Source organism: Miniopterus schreibersii (assembly GCF_964146895.1).
Source record: "Miniopterus schreibersii genome assembly, chromosome: 10".
Classification (NCBI taxonomy): Eukaryota; Metazoa; Chordata; class Mammalia; order Chiroptera; family Miniopteridae; genus Miniopterus; species Miniopterus schreibersii.
Window position 1 is genome coordinate 11,446,655 of NC_138110.1, and position 22,100 is coordinate 11,468,754.

Sequence of the window (22,100 nt, forward strand, 5' to 3'; positions counted from 1 at the left end):
TTATGTGAGTGTGGCATTATTAAATAATACTAGGGTGACTTGAACACAAGCACTGCGACACCAGGACCATTGATGTGATAACTGAGACGTCTGCGAAGTAAATAATGGGTGTGGCATACCCACTGTGTGGACAAAGGGATGATTCACCTCCCCGGTGGAACAGAGTGGGATGGTGAGAGATTTCATCACAATACTCAGAACAGTGTGCAATTTAAAACTTAGGAATAGCTTACTTCTGGAATTTTCCATTTAATATTTTTGGACCTCAGTTAACTGTGGGTAAGTGGGGGAGTGTCGACTGTAGTGCCATTTATATCCCCGTGTTATAAACCAGGGCACAGGAACTCGCCCAAGGTCCACCTACTAAGTGCTAGAGAGGATCCAGATCCCAGCTTTCTGACTTCTAAACTCCCAGCCTCTGTACTAAATCTCTTCTAGTGGCACAAGTGAAATCCTAGGACTGCCCAGGAAAGTCAGGGATGGTCTCACAGGGGAGATGAAACTTGAACAAGTATGAATTCGCCATGAGAAGCTTGGGTGCATTTCAGGGTGACAAGCAGGTGTGCAGAGGTAAAAGATGTGAGAGATCTTGGCATATTCCAGAAAGCACACGAAACTAATACAGCTGCAAGAAGAAAAGTGGAAGGGTGCCCAGGTGGTGGGCTTGGGCCACATCATACCAGGCAAAGGAGTTGAGATTTTAGTCTCTGACAAACTTTGAGCAGAAATGTGAAATGGCCAGATTTCAGCTTTAGAAAGATCCTGGTTCCCCTTGAAATTCAGAGGTTGCTGAGTCCGTAGGCCTTGGAATAAACAGTCATTTGAAAGGTATCACGTTAGATGCGTATTATGGGTTCAGTCGTGTGCCCTCAAAACAAGTTGATGTCCTAACCCCCAGTACCTCACAAGATGGTCTTATTTGGAAACAGAGTCTTTACAGAAAGAACCAAGTTATGGCGAGCTTAGTAGGGTCCTAAACCAGTATGACTGATGACCTTACGATAGGAGAAAACAGACAATGCAGAGTGCCATGTGACCACGGAGGCAGAGACGAGTGATGCTGCTACAAGCCGAGGGCTGCCAGCCACCACCAGAAGCTGAGAGGCAAGGAAGGCTTTTCCCCTGGAGCCTTCAGAGGCAGCGTGGCCCTGCTCACGCCTTGATTTTGGATTTCAAGCCTCCAGAACTGTGGGAGAAAACACTTCTGGTTTAAGCCCCCCAGTTTGGAGTATTTTGTCATGCCAGCAATAGGAATCAAACATATTACTCTTGATATTTCTACACGTGTTCATCAGGAATTAATACCTGGGAGATACTGTGCTCTGTGCTAACTAGCATAAGAGAACAAAAGTTTTTGCACATTAAGAATGTCAATTCTTTGTCTCAACCCCCTCAATACCTTGGTGGTTCATGTTGTTTGGTTCTATGAGTGCAGTTTCAATCCAGTGAGAGCAGTAGGCATTTGAAAAATATAGGTTTCTCTTCTTCTTTTATTTCACCTTAAAAGCAAAGTCATTAATTTGAAAGGAAAAAATTACCGCAGGTGAATTTCCTGTGCTTTCCTTTGTAAACCAAAAGTAAACGTTATTTGCCTGCTATGAAACTTGCATAAAGAATGATTGATCTGCTGTTCATTGCCTAGTTTTAAAGGTTGTTGCTTAATTGCTCTAAACATTTTTGAGGATTAGGAGCCATCATAAATTAGTCAGGTGGGTTTCTGAGTTAAACCAAGGCTTGTTGGTTTAGATTTGACAAGAGTTTTCTGAGGATGACAAGGATGGTTTGAGAGCATGGAGCGGATGACTCAGGTGTGATCACTCTTATAGCAGAAGACACTCTGGAGCATAAGTGAATTGGGAACAGTATTACTCTTAGTATTTATATTAGTAACTAATTAGTAACATTATTACATAATGTTTGCCAACAGAGTATACGAACTATCTGAAAGGGTGTGCCACTATTTAGCATAAGAGTTTATAGTGTATAAGATACTTATGCCAACTATATCTCAATGAAGCTGGAAACAGTAATTTAGAAGATACTTGAAATTGGAAATTAGTACTTTGGATTGTTTATCCAGGTCTGTGAAATGTCATTTTTCAAGCAGTTCGTTTTTTCTTTTGTGAAGACTAAAGGGACTACTTGATTTTACTCTCTCTAGTCAGTTTGTTTTGTGTGTGGATTTATTTCCACTTCAATTTACCTAAGTGGTTTGAGGTCATGTTTTATATTTTTAACTCTCTCATCTTACCTATTAGTTATCAATTTCCTCTGTGAATCTGTGAATGGTGTCTTTCTATCCTCATTTTAAATAAAAAGTTTAATAGTTGGGAAAATTTTATGCATACCTATATTAAACATTAGTATAGTATGCCCAGACTAGACTAATATTCTTTTCGAATTTCATAAACTTTGGAAATATTTATGTTGGTGATGAAGAGAACTGTCTGAATGATATTGCTAAACATCAACCAGTAGGTGGCGAAAACTGGCAATAAAAAACTTTTTGTTTGGCAGACTGGAGAATAAAGAAGGAAAACACAGGCCTTTCCGACTCTGCATGCAGTCTCCACTCCCTGGGTCTTGGTCTTTTCTCTTCCTGGTGCTCCCCTCGTCCTAGAATCCAGCCAGGCAGAGCTGGCAAAGGCTTGTCCATTGGCTCCTAAAAGTGGAAGACAGCCCTAGCCAGTTTGGCTCAGTGGTGAGAGCATTGGCCCGAGGACTGAATGGTCCTGGGTTTGATTTTGGCCAAGGGCACATACCTTGGTTGCAGGCTCAGCCCCGGTTGGGACATGTGAGGGAGGCAACCAATCAATGTGTCTCTCACATCGATGTTTCTCTCTCTCTCTCTCTCTCTCTCTCTCTCTCTCTCTCTGTCTCTCTGTCTCTCTGTCTCTCTGTCTCTCTGAAAAGCAATGGACAAAAATATCCTTGGGTGAGGATTTAAAAAAACAAAGTGGAAGACATCTTAGGAAATGAAAAGTGCGTAGCAGAAACATTTGGAGGTTGTTGGAAGGTCTCTGTCACAGATCTGAGGTTAAAACCCAGGACTCCTGACTCAGGCCAATGCTGCCTCTGCCACCTCATCAGTGCCCAGAGACAGAGTTCATGCACACACTTCTAAGGAATACTTGACCTCTTTAAAGTAGAGTCTAAGACGTGGAATCCAAATGGAGGAAGGGTTTCACTCTTTCCATTCAAAGTCCCAGGGAATATCATCCGTAGCCAAGCAGCTCATGCAGATCTGTCCTGAGAATGTTAGAGGATGGTCAATATGCCACGTAAGGAATGGGCCTGGGACATCCGTAAAGCGGGGCTCTATGCAGCAAAGGAGGGGAGGGATACGGAAGCTTTTCGTTCTCTGGGAATGGGGTTATGTTTCGTTCTGGCTGCCCCTTTGCAGAAGTACAATCTCTTTTCCAGCTCTGTCCTCTCATTTCCTCACTCACAGGCTGGGTCTCACAAGCACCGAGGCTTTCAATTCCTCTTAAGTAGCTTTGGAGGTTCATGACAAGGCTCTGAGAAGATCCCCAAACCAGAATGCTGTGGCATTAGGCGGGTTTCTACTAATTCTGTGGGAACATATTATCTCAGGTCAATCTATACCCAGCGTCCACCTCCAGGCCAGAACGCCTCCTGTCACTGCCATGGGTCAATGGGGACTCTGTCACAGCCATCGGAAGACAGGGCAGAGCATCTCCTTTCCTTCCCTCTTGCCTGGACACGAAGTTTGGACCAGGCACCCATTCCCACATGCAAGAGGTTGGCAGGGGGGCTGACTGGGAATGATAAAGAAAGGAACATAATTTTCTGTGCTTATTTTACGAATAAATGCTTTGATTTTAGACACGGAGCAAGACAAAGATAGCGTCTCAACAAATTCGTACAAAGTGCAGCGCTCATTTGTCATGTTTCTATGACCACAATAATCCAGTGTCCCTATATATTTGTACTTGGGCCCTAATAAGTAAGCTGCTATGCTTTTAGTAAACATTTTTTCTCTCCGGGCTTTATTCGTCAAAGACTCTTAGAGATAAAAATAGTGAAGCTCCTGCAACTTGATTGCCGACTTGGGCTTTTCTCCAAGGGGCTATTCATGCTGATGAATTAAGAAATGTGTGTGCTTGTGTGTGCCTATATGTGTGTGTGGCTAACTTGAGAAGGTGTGGCCATCTGGGATAGGCTGCTAGGCGACCGTGGAGGCCTTTGGAAACCCACCCACCCCGGTGTTGGGGCTGCGGGCCTGAAAGTCACCATGTAGACCTCAGAGCCCAGCCCTAACCCGGGGCCCAATGTGTCAGGAGCTGAGCAAAAGCATTCAGGGAACCATTCAAAGCGCCTCGTTTCCCCCGCTGGCCCCCCGAGAGCCCCCTCTGGCCTGGGTCGGGGATGGTGTCCGCAGAGTGTGTGTTCTGCCTGGACACCTAGGAAGCAACTTGAAAGTAAACAAGACGCTAATGAATGTGCGGCGACGTCTCCCTTTACCCGAGGGGAGCGCTGAGGTCCCTGGGCTCGAGGTCAGGTCGGCCTCGGCGGCCGGGCGCTGGCAACACGAAGGGTGACCCCCCCCCGCCCCAACGCACCCCCCACGCCGCTGGGAAGGGTCGCAGCGACTCCCCCAGCGCCAGTTTTCTTGGACGCACCCAGCCAGCCAGCCAGCCAGCGGCCCGGCCGCGTGCGATTCCCCGCGCGCCCGGCTCCTCGCGGCCCCGAGCGCCGCAGGCCGGAGGAGGCCCCGCGCACACCCACCGCGCCGCGGCCGCGCGGGAGGCCTGCGCCCGCCGCGCCACCCACCGGCCGGGCGGAGCGGGCGGAGCGGGCGGAGCGGGCGGAGCGCGAGGAGCCGGCGGGCGGGGGCCGTCCCAGGCGCGCCCTCCCCGGGCCGCGGCCCTGCGCGCCATGTGTCCCCGGCGGAGCGCGCGGGTCCCCGCCCGGCCGCGGCTCCTTTAACCCGGGAAAGGGAGCGGGGCGGAGGGGGGCGGCAGAGCCGCTCAGAGGAGGGCTCTTTCTTTCTTCTTTTTTTGAATGAACCGTGACGTACTACAGGAAACCAGTCGGTTCCAGCGGAGAATGAAGTAAGAGGCCGGCCCCCCCGCCCCGCGCCCGCCCCCGCCCCCTTCCTCCCCGCCCCCTCCCCGCCCGCCCCGCGCCAGCCCGCCCGCCCGCCCGCCCGCCCTCGCGCCCTCGCGCCCGCCGCTCTCGGTCTCCCCGCCGATCCGCCGCCGCCGCCGCTGCAAGCGAAGGTGCCGGGCGCCGGGCCCTCCCCGCCGGCGCGGCCGTCATCGCCCGGAGCGGGTGCGCGGCGGGAGCGCGGGGAGACGGCCGCCGCCAGCGCCGCCGCGCAGGAGCAGCAGCGGGAGCAGGAGGAGAAAGGGTGCGCAGCCCGGAGGCGGGGTGCGCCGGTGGGGTGCAGCGGAAGAGGGGGTCCAGGGGGGAGAACTTCGTAGCAGTCATCCTTTTTAGGAAAAGAGGGAAAAAAATAAAACCCTCCCCCACCATCTCCTCCTCCCCACCCCTCGCCGCACCACACACAGCGCGGGCTCCTCGGCTCTGCACCGGCGGGCCGGGCGCGTCCTGCCTTCATTTATCCAGCAGCTTTTCGGAAAAGGCGTTTGCCGTTCGGAGTTGAATCAGAAGCGGATTCCTGCCCCCGTGCCCCGCGCGCCCGCCGGCCCCCGAGCCCCGTCCCTCCCCCCGGGGAGGCGTGAAGCGGTCCCGCGGCCGGGGGTCCATGTCTGCGCCCGCGCGTGTGTGCGCGCGCGTGTGCTGCCGAGAGGGGGGACCTCGCAGGACTTAGGCAAATACCGGACTGAACATTGTAATTCATCTGCCGCCGCCGCTGCCTTTTTTTTTTTTTCTCTTTTTTTTTTTTTTTTTTTTCCTCTCGTGCTCTTGAGATCTCCGGTTGGGATTCCTGCGGATTGACATTTCTGCGAAGGAGAAGTCTGAGGCTGCCTCTGCCAGGGCTCCTCGCTTTTACCGCGCCCCCACGCACCCCCAACTCCAGATTCACTTGGAAGTTTCGCAGCAGCTGTCACCGGGGAGCCCCGAAGGTCGATGGGTCTCTGCCTTACGCGTCTGTTTTGTTTTCACAATAAAGGAAACTTGACAGAGGATCATGCCGTCCTTAAAGAATAACAAGTAAGTTCTTCGCGCAGGCAGTTGGCTTTGATGTAACTTTTAATGGCAACATTTGAGATTTTTCACTCTAAGTGCATTCGAGGACGTTGACTGTCCAGGCAGCTGAATCCGTTCCTTCTGGCGTGTGGTTGTCGCGCGTGTGCCCCGCTCCCCCCCCCCCCCGCGTGTAAAGGGAGATGCACCTGATTTTGGCTTATCGGTGTTGTTGTTTTTTTTTAACCTTTCAGGATCACGGAGGAAGTCGACTGAGACTGACAATAATTAATAATGTGCCTCATGAAATAAAGATCCGAAAGGAACTGAAATAAGAATTTCCTGCATCTCATGCCAAGAGGGAAACACCAGAATCAAGCGTTCCGCGTGACTGAAGACACCCCCTCATTCAAGAATGCAAAGCACATCCAATAAAATAGCTGGATTATAACTATTCTTCTTTCTTTGGGGGCCGTGGGGGCGGGGACGGGGGCGAGAGGTGCCGTTGGTCCCCGGCTGCTTTCCTGTCGCTCTTCCTCCGGGGAAGGATGGCGCACGCTGGGAGAACAGGGTATGATAACCGGGAGATAGTGATGAAGTACATCCACTATAAGCTGTCGCAGAGGGGCTACGAATGGGATGCGGGAGACGCCGGCGCCGCGCCCCCCGCGGCCGCCCCCGCGCCGGGCATCTTCTCGTCGCAGCCGGGGCGCAGCGCCGCGCCCGCCAGGACCTCGCCGCCGCCGCCCCCGGCCGCCCCCGCCGCCGCCGCGGGGCCCGCGCTCAGCCCCGTGCCGCCCGTGGTCCACCTGACCCTGCGCCAGGCCGGCGACGACTTCTCCCGCCGCTACCGCCGAGACTTCGCGGAGATGTCCAGCCAGCTGCACCTGACGCCCTTCACCGCGAGGGGACGCTTTGCCACGGTGGTGGAGGAGCTCTTCAGGGACGGGGTGAACTGGGGGAGGATTGTGGCCTTCTTTGAGTTCGGTGGGGTCATGTGTGTGGAGAGCGTCAACCGGGAGATGTCGCCCCTGGTGGACAACATCGCCCTGTGGATGACGGAGTACCTGAACCGGCACCTGCACACCTGGATCCAGGATAACGGAGGCTGGGTAGGTGCACGTCTGCTTGGATGGGAGTCCGGGATGGCAGGCCCGGGGCGAGACGCGGGGGCTGGAGTGTGGGTGGGCTCCCGGGCTACGGGCTGGCCCCCGAGCCAGTGAAGTAAAACCAGGTGTGTTGCTTCCCACCCTCCCTTCCCTTGTACGAAACGCGCCCCGCCTACCCCACTGTGATCGTTCCCTCCTACCCAAAAGCGTTTTCCTTGCCTGCCAGCTGTTGAGGTTCAAAGACCCGGCATTTCCTATCCAGTAAGATCTTGGTTGATAAATGGGATCCCTCCAGGGTTCCTCAAACTGGGAGTCCCAAGAATCCCCAGCGCCACAGTTACCTGGGCCTGAGTCGCTTGTTGAAATGGGAGAGCCCAGGTTGAGTCCTGGGAGTCTGCATCCTACACAGACTCCCCCCCCCCCCCCGGGGGGTTTTCTTCTTTGTACTAAAATTTGAGAACCACCCAATTAGAAGAACAGACTGCACCAGAGGACCAAGGCACCGAGCCTTTTCCGACTCACTTGGTAAAATCTACCCAAAGCGGAAAACCAGTGCAGCCCCTGTCCCTGGAAAGCTGACTTTCCAAAAGCCCCCCGGGGACCCCAACCTACAGGTGTGCCTCATCCCCAGTGGGCGTGCCCGAGTGACTTGAAGAACATTCAGCCGTGGATGCTTTACTTGGTCTCGTGGGTGACAGAATTTGCATTGGCTGCACACTTTGTGTTCTATTTCTATACCTGGTGTATGATTTTAAAGTTTACGGAATTTTAGCCTCTTAGTTTTCACCACCTAGAACCCACGTCACTCGGTTCCTCTGCTGAGCAAACTTGCGTCTACAGTGCCTGCATGGAGCAGAGAAGAACTGATTCCTAGCTGTGACTTTAGTTGAAGTGATCGATGTCTGTAGTTTGAAAGAACGCCTGTGAGATGATTTTATTTTATTTTTTTCCCGGTACTGTGTCAGATAGAGCTTCCATCGTGCGACCATAAAGTTCTTTTTGTGTGTGTGATTCTTTGGGGGAGGAGAAGCATTGGCATTGAGATCTACACCTTACATCTAAAATTACTAACTGGTGAAAAAGTAAAAGAGGAATAGTTCTTGTCTGAATTTTTTTTTCGGACTTTTTGTTTTAATCTGAAGAATTACCTTTGGAGAAGGAATCAATTCAGTGCTTCCTTCTATAGTCTCTAGGGAGAATTACTAATGTTATTGTTTTATAGGACCTAACGGGAGCAAAATGCCTAGGAATGATTACCAGTGGATTTGATTTCAAGAAGCATGTTATGTATTTTACTACAGTTTACAAAGTGTGCTGATATTAAGGGGCCAAAAAGAGGAAAGGCCAAGAAAAAGTATCTGGCTGACATGAACATCTGATCCCACTTGACCAAAGTTGACAAAACAGTGATGACACTTTTCAGTGTTTAAAAGGAAAATCGACTAAGATACCACCCCTCCCCTTGTTTAAATCTCTATAATCTAAATGCTCCTTGGAAATTGTTTTTTGAGATCCTATATTATCAGATCTTTAGTAATTCTGGAAGAATTCACCAAAGGGTGGGAAGAATATTTTTGTTAAATGTTTGGTTAAGTAGGTGGTTTTATTTTTAACCACTATAACCAAAGAAGTAGAGACTTGCAGACGCCAAAAACGATCATTTTAAGGCCAAAGTAAAACTGATTAAACAGCTTTTCTGTTTCATATTTTTTTATGAAAAATAAAATACCTAAAAATGTTCTTTCTAGTCGAAAGAAAGCCAAGGTGGTAACTGTCATCTGTCAAGCTATTTAATAAAAAGATGGGAAACAGAGACATATGGTTATGATCGAAATTAAGACATAACCTTGATCTTTGTTGTTGAGTTGTAGTAATCTCATGCAGTTGAGTGCTCTTTTTAAGTGAAGCCTTGCTTTTCCTCCTTATAAAATAGAGTTTTTGTTGTAGAGCCCATCTTTGTGGTCAACAGGTATCTGAGGTTAATAAATGTAGAGGCTATATTTTATGATGCCAAACCACAACGACATACCATAGAACATGATAACATTTTTTTGACAAAACCTCTTATAGTAAAAATAAATCAGAGAGAAGCACAGATGGCTGATGGTAAAATGTGTAGTTTTCGGAACAACATATAGATGGGTGACTCTAGAGGAAAACAAAGGAATTTGGCAAAAAAGTCTATATCAGCAGATGCAATCGTAAGTGGACATGCCGGAATAAAAGTGGCAGAAATGATTTACCCGTCCTTTCGAATGTGCATTCTTAATCTAAATCCTTGTTTTAGACGTCTGGCGTACAGACAGATTTTCCTCCAAATTTGCATCTGTTGAGGGTTCCGTCTCTAATGATATGTTGCATCTTACAGTGAAAAGTACTCTTAATAACAATAATAAAGTTTCAGGAGAGAGCTAGCACATTCTTTTGACGTTTGACAGTGACTTGCACTGGGTCCAGGACTCTGGATCAGCTTGCCTACTGAATATATACTGATGGGGGCTTTAGACTTGACATCACTGCTTTTCTTTGTTGCTGCTGCTGCTGCAAAGTCAGAACCTCTTGTGGCCGAGGAAACGGTTTGCGTTCCACGTTCCATAACTTGGAGAAAGCAGGGCCTTGGGATGAGAGGCAGTTGAGAGATGGTCCCAGAATCCTACACATTAAAGAAAGACTAAAGAAGAAATTGGGTGCCGAGTGGGGTGTGGCTTTATTCCTAAGTCTGAACAAGGCCTTGTGTGGCATCCAGAGAGAGGCACTGCAGAGGGAGCAGAGAGATGGCAGAAGTTCCAGGGAATGTCTAAGACCCTGCTGGGCGAAATGGGGTTCGTGGACCAGCAGCGGGGGGGGGGGGGGGGGGGGCGTCGCGGAGATTCAGAAGCTCAGGTCCCACCCGGAGCTGGGGAGTCAGAATCTGTGGTCCACACGATCTACGGGTGTTTGTGCGCATGTTGAAGTTAGAGATGCTTGGCCACCATCATCTACCATTCCTGGGGACATCTTTTACAAAGAATGACAATCTGGGATGGATCTTCATGTGTCCCTTTCACAGGGCCATGGTATTACCTAGAATACTGAGTATCTCCCAGATGTCCGCTCGACTGATGGGACCCTTGGAAGATACAGGTTGGAATGAAAGAGACGGGAGATGAATTATGATAAGCTCAGTCTTCTCCGGAATGTTTTTCATGGTAGCTATAGAGTTTGTATTGGCATCGTCCGTTAAAACAAGATAGCTTTCCTGCTCCGACGAAAGGCCGGAGATTTAGCTCCTTTAATAGCTGCGTTAGTTATTATTTTATCCCCTCGTAACACGGTTGAAATTCTGTAGATGGGTTTACTGGCCCCGACACTGCTTCCAGATGAAGGGGCTCTTGCAAGCAAAGGGCTGAGATACGGGCAGGTTGATGGTGAGTGAAAACTGACAGCACCCTCCAGACTGAGAAATGTGATATTTAGTTTCATGTCTTAGAAGAGAGCGAGATGTGGGCTAATGAGATGGCTTACCAGGAGCCTGCCTTCATTCTGTTGATGAGATGGTGGCCCGCCTTTTTTTTTTTTTCGTCTTTTGGTCTCTGTGGTTAAGGAAGACAGAAACTTACTTCTCCACATCCAGTAGAGGTAGCTTCCTTTTTATTAGTTGGTCGACAAGCAGTTTCTCTTTTCTGTATCTAGTCCATGTCTACCAAAACATTTGATTAACTGGAAAGCAATACCATTCTCATGCCTGTGTACAAAATACATGAAAAAGCATCCTTTTTCCAGCGGCTGAGTATCGGCCGGCTAATGGCCAATTTTGGCAGCAAAATGATAAGATTAAAAATAGCCTGAAGATGATCCAGCCTTAAATGATATATTTAACGATGAACTTTCCTTGGGAAAGTGCATCTTTCTGCCTGCTAAGAGCCACGTGACCCCTTTCAATAATTCATTTTGTAGGGAAAAAAAATAAGCGCATTATTGCTCCTAGAGTTTGCAGTCATGTGCTGTTGAGTAATTATATTTCTGGACCTTTGTAAAATTTCACAGTGCGCTCAGTTCTCTTTTCTGTGTTAAGGCCTTGGTCGCTCTTTCGCGTCCCTTGAAAACGTGGCTCTCTTTTACGCCTCCTGCTACCTTTCGCTGCGCTTTCTAGCGAGAGCTCATTGATCTTTTCAGCAATCCTTGATCGAACTGGTACATTTCTGATTGCTTAAATGTCACTAGGCCACACGGCACACCAGGAAACAGAAAGCCACAGATTTTTTTTCATTTTTTTTTAAGCCAAACTCTCATATATTTTCCCTTATCTCTACTCCCAGGCGTCGTCAGCTTTTTGGAGGAATGATAAACCGCTCACAAAGCAGGGGTGTGGGTGCCCCATTCATAGTGGCCTCTCCCACGCGGACACCCCGCACCCGCTTCGGCGGCCCCTCTTCACGTCTTCGCAGTAGCCCGGCCAGGCAGGGTCTCAGCAGCGGTGCCTTCGCCCTAGGAAAACAACACTGTCTTTGTGGAGTATAGGGTAGTGCGCAGGTAGAAAGGTTTTTCCCCCAGAGATATATTGTATTTGAGGTTCAAAGGTTCTGTTAAACCTTTTTAAGGTAATCTAATATCACCTTATTCAGGTATAGCAGTAACCTCGAAAGCTGGTCGCTCTTTCCCCCGGCCCCATACAGAGACCACTCAGTGAATTTATTTCACTCTGAAGCTTCTCTTTCATTCCTCTTGGTTGAATTCAAACAAAATTAGTGTTTGACATCTAAATGGAATTGACCATGAAAATCAGCCAGGGACTGAGACAGTTATTCAGACACGATTGCGAGTCTTCTGCGTGCCCTGGGTTAGCAAGGGGGCGCAGGAAGGGAAGCCTTACCCCGTCCCGGGTGACCTCACAGGCTCGTGCTAGGCGGCTCAGTAAACTAATAGTTACCCTGCAGCCAGCCGATGGGCATGATCCTAGAGTTTAGAGGCAAAGGAAGAAAGCAAAGTATGTGTTCTTTTGGATACACATCGATCTTTGTCTAAGAAAGTTATTTCTAATCATGTGGCTGTTCATATGTGCATTAGGCCTGATGTAAATGGGAGGAGAAACGTAGATACATTTTGAAATTCTGTGTAACACAGACATAGGCTTAAGAGAACTGAAAAGTAGGGGGAGTTCCCTTGTTAAATATTTACCCATTAAGCGCTCTTTCTACACATTAAGAGGACTTCATAAGCACCAGTCTGTCGTTCTTAAAGGATTTCATTAGTTCTTTCAAGTAAAAGGTAATCAAGGCTCTGATTAGGGTGGCTAGAATAGCTTCCTTTGGAGGACCGTCTTCCTTAAATCGTTCTTGCATGCAGGAAAGTGCAAGTCGACTTTGAACCAGAACAGGGGTTCTTCCTTTGGGAGAAGGGAAAAGAAAAAAAGGGTTTGTTTTATTTTGGTTTTAGGTTATAGTGCTGTTCGGTTGATCAAGAGGCTCCCCTTCCAAATCGCTCTTTGCAGGAATTCCTGGCCCACCGTAACAGGCTCCCAGAGAGCAGGTGTTCGCCGTCTTGCTTCTTGGCCCCGTGGTCCTCTCTCTTTAAATGGAGGTTGTAAAAGTTTTGAAATTACAACAAAGCCGTTTGCGTTTTTAAAGTGTTTTTGTGGACGGCCTCTCGTTCTGATCTACGCTCCGTTTTGTAGTGCTAACATTATTTCTCCCCTCTTTATTTGCCAGACAGAAGAGAAAGCCTGCCCTTCAGGGAGAATGATGATTGAGCGGCTATTTCTCTCTCCCAGCGCCATTTGGGCTTTCTCATAGGGACCCCACCGCATCCCCCACGGCCCTCTACCTGCCCCTGGCCCCACCCCAGAGAGGACCCTGGGTGTGGTTCTCGGTTACACTCCAGCACACGAGGGGTAGGCTTCGGCTGAAGAAATAGCATTATGTGTGGGTAGCCGAAAGAGGCAGCAGGAAAGGGGTCTGACCCGAGCTCGAATGAACCTCCAGTCCAGTCTTACTAGAGGCAGCAAGGCAAGGACCATTTCTGCCCACAGAGGCCGCGCTTCCCCCCAGGGACCATGCATTCCAGCGCTCTGCAGGGAAAAGGGAGCATCTGCCGCGGAAGCTTTCCCTGCTCTGGTCTCAGCCGCGGGAGCTTAGCGTGAGGGCTGACTTACTAAACTCAAACTAAAGGCCCTTACCCTAAAGACACTTCCCCAAACACCCTCTTGAGAGTGTGCGAAAGGGACTGTCCCTGCGATGCCGGGGTGGCCATTTGTAGCAACGTGCTGCGAGCTGCCTGGGTGGCTGGCTTGAGCCACTGGTGGATTCTCCCCGAGGGTCCACTGTCGACCTGCCTCTCGACATGCTGCGCACCGAGGCCACGCTTCACCGGGAAACGCTGTGTTTGGAAAATTGCTATTTCCATGCTTCTCCTGGTTTTTTTTTGCCTTCAGAATTTCAGGACTAGAGCCATATTTCGTTTCTAGTTAGTCATCAGCTCACCAGCTGCCCGGGGCTTCACCATAACGACTCAGAAGCTTATGACGGACTTAAGTCTCCTCTTGACTCTGTCCCTGAAAACCACCCAGGCCCCACTGCGTCAAGTGACGCTTCCGATTTTCAGGAAAGATTTTACCATTGACAGTTCCAAGGACTATATTCCTCTATTTTTTTAAAAAATTGATTTTGAAGAGAGAGAGAGGAAGGGAGAGGGAGAGAGAAACATCAATGTGTTGTTCCACTTGTTTGTGCGTCATTGGTTGGTTCTTGCATGTGCCCTGACTGGGGATCGACCCGCAGCCTTGGCGTTTTGGGACAAGGCTCTAACCAGTTGAGCTACCCGGCCAGGGATCTATAGTTCTCAGTTTTTAAGCGTCTTTCTTAAGCTTTGAAAGGAAATGGCGAGTTAACATTTGGAGCATCAATGTTGCCGGTTGACTTTTCTTGACTTTTTCCAACTCTTCTTAAGCGATACTAAGATTTCTTCTGCTTTACAACGTGATGAATGTTATTTCTATGTATTAACTCTGAAATTGAATTGCAGCCAAGCATTCCACTCCACTGCATTAGAATGTTCTGAGAGAAAATGGGACAAATGCTTACTGCCATTCGTTCAGTGCCTACTGGGGACATATATTACCTTCTTACAATTAGGGTAGGAATAAAATTAATTACAAATTATATCATCAGCTTTAGATATTGATTTTTTTATCTCTTTGGGGAAAGAAGCAAGTTCATAAAGGATGCCAGTTGGCACTTCCGAGTCTAAAATTTCAAGACTGTCTCCTAGCCATTTCCATGATGAATTCCAGCCAGCCAGCCTCCCTCTCTCTCTCTCTTTCTGCCTTTCTCTGTCTTCTCTTTCTCTCTGACACTGAAAATTTAGAGGTGGTTTTGAGCCATTTCATAACAAAATTATAAGTACAATGAGGTAGAGCCACTTATTAATATTAACGTGACAGTGTAAGAAGAAAATGATTTGAAGAAAATGAGCGAAACTTAACCGCAAGTTCCTAGTCACCAGGGCAGTGATGGGAATGGAAAGGGTTGTACAGATCTTATTATTATTTGAGATAACATGCAGACTAACTTTTTTTTTTCTGAGTGAAAACTGCTTATTGAGAGTCTATTACATACAAAGCTCTATGCCAGGTGTTTTAATTGAGTAAAAAAATGTGTAAGATGACATTTGCCTTCAAGGAACTACTTCAAGGATCCAGTAGTGAGACCACGAAAAGTCCATATGTGAATTGCTGGGCAGTTTTCACTCTTTAGTGGATGGAGAGATCAGGTCCCGGTGGAAGGGGGTCTGGAAGGGTTTCAAGCCGGAGATGATGCGTGGGAGATATGGGGACGGGGCATTTGAAGTAACTGGGCCAGAGGAGTCCAAGCAGGCGGGAAGGTATGAGGCACGTTTGGGGAACTGCAAGGAGATGGACCCGATGGGGGCATAGAGATCTCTCTTGTGAGATAAGACCGGGTCCTAAGTCGAGAGGTTTGTTTTTAACTTGGTAGCCAATTAAAAGGATATTGAAAGGGTTCCGAGGCATCTGTGGGTTTGCAGAAGAGCGACAATGACCAATGCTGGACAGCGGGAGACCAGGTAGCAAGTTTGAAGCATGGTGGTGGAGTGAGGAATGGAAAAGATGGGACCGACCTGGGGGATGGTCCAGTCAAACCAAAGGACTGACAACAGATGGGACGTAGGAATGAGGGGTGGGAGGAAGCAAAGGACTCAAGTTCAAAACCCAGCTGGTTCAAAACATGATACTGTTCTTAAGAGAGAAGGGAAAAGTAAGAAGAGTTACTGTTTCCTGGAGCTCAAGAGAGAAGTTGGGGCTGGTATCCAATATGCCTTTTCCCCCAAAGCTATGTAGATTTCCCATTTTCTCTTTCAAGTCCCAAAGTGGTCCTAGCAGCCGCTGCTGATCCTCCTTTCTTTTATTACTGCTGTTCCCACACTGCCTTTCCCCAAAAGTTTTCTGTAGACTTCTAGGGATTGGGTTACAGTTACTCATTTGGAGTCCTACTGTTCAAAAGCTGGCTTCTCACTATCAGTTTGCCTACTTACAAAGTAATTCAACTTGAGTGAAATCAGTGTTGCTCTGCTGGCCTAGTAGAATCCTCCACTCGTGGGCGGCTTATACAGTCAAGGTGTTCTCCTTCGCTGGGGCTTCCTCACTTGATAAAATATTTCTCCTCTTAAATTTGTCTTGGCACCTAGCATAATAGGGTAGCGGTGCACACATTGATTGTTTACTGAATTAATGAATTAATAAAACGATTATGTTAGAGGCATTTGGGGGACTTAACTCATCCTAATCCAACTGACATTTTTCCACTCCCCTTATTATAGTGTGTGTGTGTGTCAAATGTCCCATCCCACAGATCTGTTAATATTTAATAGAAATGAAAAAAGAAAAATACCTATTAACTCTTTTGAATTCATCCATCATCAGTGAATTGAAAAAGTATGTCATTTATGCCTGAAGAGAAATCGTCTAGATTTTGCTTTATATTAGACGTTAGACACTAGCCCATTGATCGTCATGTTTGTGTCTTGTTTACACAAAGAATATAGACATACATTCTACATACATGTGCACAGGTGTTCTCAGTCCTCATGTTTCATATCTCACGTCCCGTCCAGACGGTGAAAGTCTTGATGTCTGAGATTATTCATCACCTTATTACTAAAGGACGTCAAGACTTTCCCAAGGTCCTCCCAGTAGGGACAAGGCGGGCTTTCCCTCTGGTCTGCGTCGTAGCTCAAATATAAAAGACCTACAGCACGGGAGTCGTGGGGGTAAATGGTCCTCCAGTTCCCATGAAAACAAGCAGCCAATTGAAGGTGGAAGTCAGCACAGCTCAGTGTTCCCAGAGGTAAGAGAACCGAAGATAAGATTTCATTTCCCCAGACATTGACCCACAAGAAGACCACCAGGGGTGTCATGGGGAAAACCACTGGCCAGACAGCTTTGGGCCACGTTTTCTGTTCTCTTTGATGCGAGCATCCCGCCTCTCTTGGTTTTACCAACTGGTGGAATTTGTATTTTGAGAGTCCCCATTCCCTGGCACGGAGCAGACTCACAGCATTATTACTCACCATTTGTCATCTGTTTGAGAAAGATGGTATGATTTGTTTACTTGTAATGAAGCTTGACCGTACCGCTCTAGGGACTTTTTAAAAAGAGGGATGTGTCAGCTTACAGATTTGTCCCCATGAATGAAACCGCAAGCAGATTTTCTCTTCTCCCCCATCCACCCTTCCTTCGGTGACCATCTGCGCGGCATGCTTCCACTGCCAGGCCGTCTTCAAGTGGCTTATCTAGGAGTGAATTCAGAAACTTCAAATTATAAAGGACACCCAGATAATTGGCCTGTTTTCCAAAGTATCTATCCCCTGTGTTGCTGCCAGATTCCTTCTTAATGAATGCATCCAGTGACAGTGGGATTCTTGAGCTCGTCTGTATCCGTGAGAAAATGAGCTTCCCTGCTTTGTAACAGCTTGCGGCTCGGGGAGGAAAAAAATGACAGCCATTGCACAAGTTTCCTTTGAATGTAGTTTTCTTTCCCATAAATGATACTTTGAGAGTACACTTAAGGGGTTATTAGTTTTCTATTTCATGCTTGGCCTGTGTGTGAGAATAGCGCAGGCTGTCACTGCAGATCGGTAGCCGAACACGCCTTGTCTGGTGAATGTGAGCATTTAATATTTAGCGCAATTAAAAATTAACTGATGAAAGTGCATGTCAAATGGAATTTGAAAATACCTTGTGGAAGGAATAGCGAAAGGGCATGACCAATGAGTAAATTAGTGGTTTGAAAATGTGGAGACTTTGGGGAAATTTAATAGGAGTTGAGATGCTTGACTTGGCCTACAAACTTCTCTACCTGCGTGGCTGGGCACGGAGCTAAAAACGATGTCCTGTTTCTTCCTATTAAGGACCCATTTGCATCTCTGTTTTCTTGGGAATAATTGGTTTTGGGGGCTGGGTGATACGGTCAAAGCAGACGGAACAGGAGGTCAGTTATTCATTTATCCCACATTTTTTTTTTTTAATTGAGCGAGTGCTGTAGGCCACACCCTGGGAAAGTGGGAAAGTGGGAAGTGGGAACCGGTTAGATGTGGTTCGTAGTCTGGGGGGCGAGGATCATTAAACAGCAGATACAATCAAGCAAGGGTAGAGCTGGGAGGGAGGAAATGCAGTCCCAGTAAGGGTATTTATTACACTCAAGGAAGTCTTCCCAGGAAAGGGGGCTGGAGCCTGAAGGATGAGCTGAAATTACCCCGGAGGAGCGGGAAGGAGGCCCAGAGTGTGGCCAGCAGGCAGAACACCGAGAACAAATACCAGAGGCAAGAGAGCATGGACGGGGCGAGCTGCAGGAATTGCGGGGCCGGCCTGTTCTTAGCGGGGACGCCAGGTCACGGAGATGATGCTGGAGATGTACCGGCGTGGAGGCCTTCGCTCCAGAAAGGTCATTCTGGCTCCACGTCATCCAGTTAATGAGACTGGCGAGAAATCAGTGACAGCTCAGTAGGACTGTGTGCCTGACCCAGAGGAATGGAGTGGAGACAGCAAGAAATCCATAGCTTTGGGCAACGATTAGGACCGGAGTGGAGAGATTTGGGGGAAGATGTAGTGATCGACTGAAGGCTTCGAAACATGGCTCATCTCATCTTCAACTCCAGTAGTCTTTCTCTACAGCCCTTGTGAAAAGAGTATGGTCGTTGTTGTGGTTATACATGAGCCTTTGCTTCCCTTATTTCCCATTCTCTTAACACTGCCCGGTTGAAAACTTTATTTTGTTAGAATTCACGTTGCAATACATCTTCATCGACAGTTAGGAGAGTGTAAGTGAAGAACAAATTCTGTTAGGAAAAGCAGTTTCCATAGAGTTCTCCTCCAGGTGAAAAATTGACAACAGTGTTTTCCTGCCCTCATGGAGGATTTTAAAGTTTCCAAAGGCATTTCGCACCTCCTGGCCCGTTTGAGCCTCAGGACAAACCGTAGGCAAGGCGGGTATTGTGTTCCCGCTGGCCTCTGCCTTTTCTCTCCCCACACCCGTATTGTTATTTGTTTATTTCCGCGGGAAGAGAAAACTTTACCCAACCAAGTTCCGTGAGAGCCAGTAAGTCGAGAAGAGCTGGTCTTCATTCCCAGACCGGAGTCCGCAGCTATTTCATTACACTGAGCTGCTTGTCCGGATATGTTTTCATAAGGACGCCAGATTCCTCCGTAGAAACTGAATCAGGTATCTCTAATTTAAAAATATCTATCCTCTCCTGCTTTCTATCTAGAATGTTTCAGAAAATTTAAATCTAGCCTTCCTTTCAGGTTGACGTTCCTCCTTTGGTTTAGCTTTTGAAGTGTGTCTTATAAGTGTACCGCAGAGGGACACCCACCTGCCTGTCGTTTCATTCCCACACATTCTCTCAAGACGCCCTGGGTGTGCGTGTGAGCTGGGCCGTGGACTTGACCCTGCGACGCCTCCTTAGGGGACAGCAGCGTGATGGATGTGAGCATTCCCCGAAACTCCGGGTGAGAGTTCTGGAGAACAGCCCCTTTCACAGGGACAGGTGGAATTATATCATTTTTGATGGTTGGTGTCTAACTAGCAAGTCACGTTTGTATTGACTTTTAAAATTGGGCTCCTCTCTTTAGGTAACAGACATACATTTGCCTAGTGAAGTGCTTACTGAATTTAGAAAAGGGGGAGCCTTCATCAGCAGGGCTTCTGGTGGTTAAAGAGCATGTGGCTATGTGAGTTCAACTTCTCAGTCATTCAAATATTTATCACAGTGCTTGGAGCTATAACAGAAAACATGACATCCAGGGGCCATCTATTACCATTCATGAACCCAACATTGTACAGGCAAATAATTCTCAATATGCTCTAAGGACTAAAATGTAACAAAAACAGGACAAATTGATACAGGAGTACTGATGGGGCAGTCTTACCTTCTTAAGTTAGTCTTTTTGGTTTTTTTAAGTTTATCTTTTTTGTTGAAAGTATTATAGATGTCTTCTTTTTCCCCATCGATCCCCTCAACCCCCCTCCCCGGCTCCCCCCAGGCTTAAGTTAGCCTTGGAAGTTCTTCTGCTCCTATTTGCAATTTACACAGAGGTGGTTGAACGGCTTTTTAAAACGAACAGCTGAAAACAGAGTTTTCTACCTTAAAACTAATATATGTGATTGGTACAATGCAGCCTGCACATCAGTTTAAAACGGGTTTCCGTGCACACTATGGAAGGAAAGACTGCCAGTATTTTTGGCTAAAATGTTTGGAGCACTTTTCCCTGCTCCCTACCGATCCTGTCATGTTCCCCATTTTCATTTATCATGACACTGGTCATTGGCCACAGTCACTGAAAGTCAGGAGAAAGGAAGGAAACGAGCATGTTTGAACCCCAATATGTGCCAGACTCTGGGTGTAACGCTTTTATGGACAGGAGATTAGTTAACCCTGATAACCTCTCCTGAGGGTAGGAAGTGGAATATAGTTGAGGAAACAGAGGTTCTGCAAAGTCAAGTAAACTTGGCCTCGTAAGGTTTTCGGCAACCCGAGCAGTAACTGATGTCCTCTGCAACTTAAAGACATTTAAAAAACTTTAAAACAGAAACCTCTCAACTATAACCACTTGAGGCGAGTAACTCTGGGGTTTCTCTTGTGTCTCTTTAGGAAGCCAGTAGGCTGTCTTTCTTTTGGTAAGTAGGACGTGGGTTTTTAAAAGTTTTCATCCTTTAAAAGGAGAGAAACACTTTGTTTCTGTCTCTCTCCTCTTTGGCTCCAGTCGTCGGCATAAATAGCCTTTGAAAAATAAGTAGTAAAAACTGCTTCATACCAAGACCAGACACCTGATTCAGAAGCTCCTCCGTGGCCGGCCGTCGTGTGCGTGGGTGGGTGTGTGCGTGTGTGTACACGCGCGTGTGTGTTGGAACAACAGGCCCACAGTGCGCTCCGTTTCAGGAGAAATGACCTCACTGTCCAATTGTGAGAAGCCTCCTGCCTTAATCAGAAGGTGGGAAGGTCTGCGGTTTCACCTGGGGTGTGATCCCCAGCCCTGGGCCGTTCTTATTTTAGGCATGACCTCCGTGTGTTTTCCAGAGTCCAGAAGTGGAATGACATGTTCCCCAAGTTTACAGGATGATGATGTATCTGTTTTTATATCTAGCTGTAAATTTTATTCTACTCATAAACAAACCCACCTTCAGTAACCCGGGTGTACCAGGGGAGAGTTATTTCCATCCCCTCGGTTTAATTTGGATACGTTTGGCTTAGAACAGCGCAGTGTTTCCATAATAACATTTCCACAGGATGCTGCTGTGTTGATTCGCAGGGCTCAGGGAGTTGCACCACGGGCCAGGAAACTACTTTCTTAAAGAAACTTAAACTTGAACTTCTGACAAGATAGGAAAGTCTTGCTGGGCTCCTTGTGAAACTTCTCTCTTTCTTTCCCGCTTTCTCATGCATTCACGAATCTCTGTGTTATTGCCCAGGTATAGATTGAATATTTAACTAATTTGAAGTTCGTGTGCTACATAAGGAACTCAGATTCAGAAGAGAAAGAACTATTTTAAGGGCTTTGTTTAATAAAGCCTGTATAAATAAAAAATTAAATTAAACCTCTCTCCCAGGCACAACATGTTATAACTTTTAGAATAGAACTTCATGGTATTTCGTAAGGAAGCGAAAAAGGAAGGGAAATTATTATTCAGGCAGAGGGACAATAGTAACCTTTCATTAAGCGAGACAGAGTTCAACACCAGGTTCCCCAAACCCCGGGCCTGCGTTAGTGGAACTGAACATGCCCCCAGCTATTTCCTCTCTCTTTTATGGACCAGACTGCTTTAAAAATGTTGGTCCAATATAATCTGAAATGTCTAATTTATACTCTATAACTCAACAGTATAATATTTAAAAGGCTGCTTTATGTATTTTTTAGAAATCCTTAAAATCCTAATGACTTCAGATAATTAGGATTTTGTTCTCTAAGGGCTTTAGATGTGACCTCTTGCTTATAGGGACTGATCCCAGCACAGGAGGGGAGGCGTGGATTCCAGGCCCGGGATTCGGTGCCCAGGGTAGACTCGGTGGTTTCCAGGGCAGAGGAGAAAGCTCCACCCCTCCTTGGCCCCGGTTCTCCCTGAGATTATTTATAACATTCACGTGGGAGTGAAGAGCACCTGAGTGTCACCTGTGTTATAATTTGTGCAGAAAAGGCCTTTATGGCCACAAAGCCCACGAACACCTTCGAGATCTCTGTTTAGCAGTTTTGATGGGACTAGGAAGTAATTTCAACCCCGGCTCTGCAGAACGATGTCGCAGAAGTTCACACTCGAAAGGTCACACCCGTTACTCATAAGAGTCTGTGCATCGTTGTGACAGGTTTGCTTTTTAAAAAGATTACATATATAG

The 22,100-nt window shown here is 47.4% G+C and overlaps 1 protein-coding gene across 2 annotated transcripts in view; it reads left to right on the top strand.

Annotated features, from left to right (window-relative positions):
* The first annotated feature begins 4,879 nt into the window (after positions 1-4,879).
* The window catches only part of BCL2 (BCL2 apoptosis regulator), a 162,522-nt gene continuing 145,301 nt past the window's right edge, over positions 4,880-22,100 (top strand). The window contains exons 1-3 of one of the 2 annotated variants that reach the window (XM_081149710.1): positions 4,880-5,075; positions 5,898-6,141; positions 6,369-7,226. In XM_081149710.1, the coding sequence (XP_081005836.1) occupies positions 6,663-7,226 (564 nt within the window). In that variant the 5' untranslated portion in view covers positions 4,880-5,075; positions 5,898-6,141; positions 6,369-6,662. Of the gene's footprint in view, positions 5,076-5,180; positions 6,142-6,368; positions 7,227-22,100 lie in introns of those variants that run through there. The other variant, XM_081149709.1, reaches the window with a different exon arrangement.